This window comes from Oryzias latipes, chromosome 14, assembly GCF_002234675.1.
Source record: "Oryzias latipes chromosome 14, ASM223467v1".
NCBI lineage: Eukaryota > Metazoa > Chordata > Actinopteri > Beloniformes > Adrianichthyidae > Oryzias > Oryzias latipes.
This window is the reverse complement of record NC_019872.2, coordinates 15,764,773-15,769,574: the sequence shown is the minus strand read 5'-3', so window position 1 is coordinate 15,769,574 and position 4,802 is coordinate 15,764,773. Positions and strand designations below refer to the sequence as shown.

Here is a 4,802-nt window from a genome sequence, read left to right as displayed (position 1 = left end):
ACAACATCCAGAACACTGAGAGCTGGGACATGTATGCTCAGGCACTGGACAAGTTCCTGGCACGTAAGTTGGACTTGGGTCTATTGATTTACAGCTTATGTATTTACAGCTTTTACATAAAAGCAGATTGTTTATTTACTGAGGTTGAGTAGGAGGTTGTCTTAAAGGTGTTGAGTCATAAGACTTTAAAAACGGGAAATATACAAATATATATATATATCTCCCCTGCAGCCTATAATGACACCCTCCAGGCCCAAAAAAACCATGAATGCACCCCAGACCAGTACTTCCAGCAGGAAGACAGCGGTGATGTTAAGAACAACCCAAAGCGCTCCTGTCAGTTCAACCGCACCATTCTTGAGGAGTGCTCTGGACTCAACGACCGTTACTATGGTTACCGAGAGGGCCAACCATGCATCATCATCAAGATGAATCGGGTATGATGGAAAAAGAGGGAAAAAGATGGTGTTGCTAGGAGACATTGAGAGACTGAAATAATGAAGCCTGGCTAGAATTGAGGAAAAGGCCCCTGTAAAGAGAAAATCAGCAGAGTTGCTGTTTACTTACTTGTGATGCATCTCAGTCCATAAAAATAAAAATAAAAAATGGTGTTTTTCTCTCACCAGGTGATAGGGATGTTGCCAGGGAAGGATGGACAGACTCCATCAGTCACCTGTGCTGCTAAGGTAATCCCTTTTTGTCTTTCATAATAAAGGCCTGAACTTGGATTCCAGCCCGTTTGTAGTTTGTGCACATCATTCTCATGTGTAGTCCGTCTTTTTCTACCTTTTTTATCCATTCTATAATTTTTTATGATTCATTTCCATTTGTACCAACTGTGTTTGTCATCCATATGTAACTGTTTTCCATTACTTTGCCATCTCTCAGAGATACAAAGTGGGCAAAGATACATGGGTAAGAGCAGGGCATGACATACATTTTTAGAGTAAAGATACTCTTTCTATCTGCGTAGAAGTGGTGAAACGTGTTTTAGTATGGGATATTTATACATGTTAGGTTAATTTTAAGTAAGAGAGCTACTTGTGTGGATGGAGTACATGTCTGAATCACGCGTAAGCAGATTATCTGATAGAGTGCTTTCCCCTTTTCAGAGAGATGACTCTGACAAACTCGGAGAGCTGGTTTATTTTCCACCAAATGGCACTTTTAACCTCATGTACTACCCATACTATGGAAAGAAAGCTCAGGTAGGACTGTATTTTACATCCTTATGCACTCAAAACGTGCTTTTAGTTGCATAAATGACAGCTCAGATTTGTGACATTTGATGATAAAACATGTCCTTGCTGTTTCAGGTGAACTATTCTCAGCCTTTGGTTGCCGTCAAGTTCCTTAACATCACTGTCAATCAAGAAGTCAACATTGAGTGCAAGATCAACGCTAACAACATTCCTCTCGGAGGAGACAGAGACAAGTTTGCGGGCCGGGTTTCTTTCAAGTTGAGGATCAACACTATTAACTAGGTTAACCCTGGAACCTACTTTTCTTCATTTTCTGCAACTCTGCACATTCACAGAAAAAAGATTGCAGCATTCACACCCTTTTTTGGATTTGTTTACAACCCCTACACAATCTTTCTTTTTGGTAGGGCAGCAATTGTTTCCAGTTGTGTGGCATGAGGAGGCGAGAAAAAAAAAGGGTGCTAATCCTGTCTCTTTCTCCTGTCTGTGAGCATTCGGGCAATTTTTTTTTCTGTAAATTAGTTTGAGGTATTTATACTGCATGATAACCTAGGAGACATTTGGGTGCGTTTTGCAAAGACCAGCAACATCATCACAGTATTTCAGCTCTCCACCTGCTGCCCCTCTTTACAGAGCATCCCCCTATATACACAAACACATTTCCAGTGTGTATATCTACAGTATTTATAAAGTTATATCAGAATGTCTATCATTGCACTTGAAAGGAATAATGCACAGACTTGCTTTTATCCTCAAGAATGGATGAATGGGTGGATGCAGAGATTACATCATTTGCATGTGTGTATCGCTCCTGGCGTGCTAAGAGAGCAGGAGGTTTCTGCACTGCACCTTTATCCTCAGTGACAGTTGTGTTGAGTGACTGACCACCAGGAAGGAGCACACTGTCAGCTTTAATGCTGAGCGTTTGCTTGTTTGGGGAAAAAAAAGGATCCAACAATCCAAGATAAATAAGGGTGAAGTAGTCTGCAGAGGTCAGAGGATGGATGCGTGTATTTTTGTGAAAATGTTGCAACTCACACTTTGCTCTCATACTGTAGGTCGGGAAGTTGCATGCAATGTGCAATATTCATTAATTGGCATACATTATGAATGCTTGCGCCCATTCATCAGAAGGCTCATATGAATTAGTAATCGTTTTGGATCGCGTCATATTTACACTGCTACTCTGAGTGGAGACAGGAACCAGACAGGTAATACGTTTATGACAACATAAGTGGTCAGATTAGTCATTTCAAAACAAAAATTGCACTCTTCAGTCATGTGCCAGACATGTTAGGAGTCTAGCCTAATATATATATTTTTAATTGATTTTAAAAGGTCAAAATTGTAGTCACTTCCTGGATTAATGCATAACCATATGATGACGGACACCTAAGTCCTCAAATAAACCACAACAAATTGTTACATTATCTCAATTTCAATAATTTAAAATGAAAATATTAAAACTCCTTTTCCTTTTCTTATTATCTATAGTTATTTGTTCAAATTTTTTTTTAAATTGTTTTGCAATGAAAGTGTGCATTTTTTCTTCTTTTATGAAGATGATTTGTTTTATTCTCTTTAATATTTTGGAGGAGGAAGCAGTAGAAAGTCGGAATTTTTTCCCATTAGTTGTCATAGTCATCATCTGCAGTATATTTTTGAGACTTTGGAAGGTATAGTTTGTGTCTGATTGACTAAGAGTGAATTTGTAGGCTTATGGAAAGACAACGACTTCTTTCAGAATTACACACATATTCAGTATTTTCTTTTTGTCTGTTTTCTCATTGGTCTTGCTTCTTTTATTCTGCTGTTTTTATTTTTACTTATTGTAAAAAAAACATCTACATTTTTGCTGGATAATTTTGCAGAATACCACATTCATAATCATAATTAAATCAACCGAATGGGGATTCTACCATGTTGTCTCAACAAAGATGGAGCAGCTGATCTTCATATAAGCGTCTATCTTGACGTTTATATGATGTGCTTTGTCTCAGAAGTCAAAAGAGGAATTTGTTATCCTCCAAACTTTATTTAAAATGACGACGAGTAGATCTAATGTGATTAACTGTATCATTCAGAGTTAAGGATGTGCTTTAACTGGCTTTTAATTCTATTTATTTATTTTAAGCTTTTTGAGACTACACATACAAGTTCACAGAAACTTCCCCTCCCTACAACACTTACTTAATTTCTCTGTAATCTTTTAATCTGGTCAACTAATCCAGAGCAGGCATGCTGAACTTCTTTACCCTACTTTATCGCCCCTCTTCCACGTGTCAAACGCCAGCTTGAATTCTCTGACATGATTTTCCAGTAAACTCAAACCTCCAGTCGTAATCAGATTCAGCAACACTTGCTTTATTTACCAAACTGGATGTTTATTTTTAAATCTTTGCGTGTGCTCGAGGATTGGCCACTTTTAACCAAAGATCTTTACGGCATCTTAAGTTGTATTTATTTTTGGTGCACTGAAACATCCTCAGTTGCTGGTTCTACCTTAGAATCCCAGTTGGAGGGCTTAAAAACCCTGAAGTTGTTGGATATCACGCACATATGGAGCATGAAACTCTACAACAAATCAGTGCCTCCTGGTGGACAGACAGGGTTATTGTCACTGGATGTTTTTTTTTCTTCTTAAACTCCTTTTATTTACTATTTTTTCTGTGATAGTTTAGGATGTCCCAAAAGAGCAATATATTTCTTTCCTGTGTGAATGTATGACTAATGAATAGAGAGGCTTGAATGAAACTCTAGCAATGAGTGTCATCAAGAGCAACAGAGAAAAAAAGCGTGTTTATGAAAGAATATTTTTGTTGTCTTGAGGGGTATAAGCTTGGTTTAAAACTTGTCCCAAAAGTTTTTTCTCTATTTAGTGCACTTAACTAAGCAAAAATACACTTTTGTTTTATCTTTTGGTAATAATTCAAATCTCTTCTGCACATAAAATATGTCTCTAATAAGCATCATATTTATTGCTAGATCCCTGAAAGTCTTTTAAAACAGGAAACGGGAAAGAGAGCCTCCTGGTCCGGTCTTGACTAGGAAAGAAATGCAACAAAGCTGAATGCCTTTGCCTGCGCATATCTTCCAGACTGCACTGTTGCTTACAAATATGGGGAAAGGGTTGTTAAAGAATGAAATGTACCAAATCTGTTCAAAAACCCCTCAAGCAGGTAAAAATGTTGCAAATATTGATTTATTTTTCTGCTGCAACTCTATGTATATTTTTGCTCATGTTTATTGTTAACCAAGATATAGAAATTAATAAATATAATTTAAGGGAACTCAAACATTACTTTTGTCTTCCTTTTATTGACTTTTACAAAATGTGTTTTCTTTATTCCATATAGGTAAAACAGGAGAACCTATCACAAAAGGGAAAAAATGACTTTAGTTTGGCATAAAACTAATTCTCATGGCATACATCCAGTGTTTGCACACAGCCTAAATATTAACAACAAAATAAAGAAAAATGTATAGTAACAGCTCTTAATTTTTGTTGGTTAACAGATAAATGTCTGTAAGGGATCTTACAGAATAAGTGTATCTTTGTGTTCAAATAAAAAGCAGAAGTGTGGGAGGAAGACAGACTGC

At 37.1% G+C, this 4,802-nt stretch overlaps 1 protein-coding gene across 2 annotated transcripts in view; it reads left to right on the top strand.

Moving 5' to 3' along the window:
* atp1b2 (ATPase Na+/K+ transporting subunit beta 2) overlaps nucleotides 1-4,503 on the top strand; it is a 7,934-nt gene extending 3,431 nt beyond the window's left edge. Inside the window, exons 3-8 of one of the 2 annotated variants that reach the window (XM_004076521.4) lie at nucleotides 1-63; nucleotides 232-437; nucleotides 627-686; nucleotides 889-915; nucleotides 1,113-1,208; nucleotides 1,317-4,503. The exon at nucleotides 1-63 is cut by the window's left edge and continues 45 nt beyond it. In XM_004076521.4, coding sequence (XP_004076569.1) covers nucleotides 1-63; nucleotides 232-437; nucleotides 627-686; nucleotides 889-915; nucleotides 1,113-1,208; nucleotides 1,317-1,484 — 620 coding nt within the window. In that variant the 3' untranslated portion in view covers nucleotides 1,485-4,503. The remainder of the gene's footprint in view (nucleotides 64-231; nucleotides 438-626; nucleotides 687-888; nucleotides 916-1,112; nucleotides 1,209-1,316) is intronic. The other variant, XM_011483591.2, reaches the window with a different exon arrangement.
* The last annotated feature ends 299 nt before the right edge of the window (nucleotides 4,504-4,802 follow it).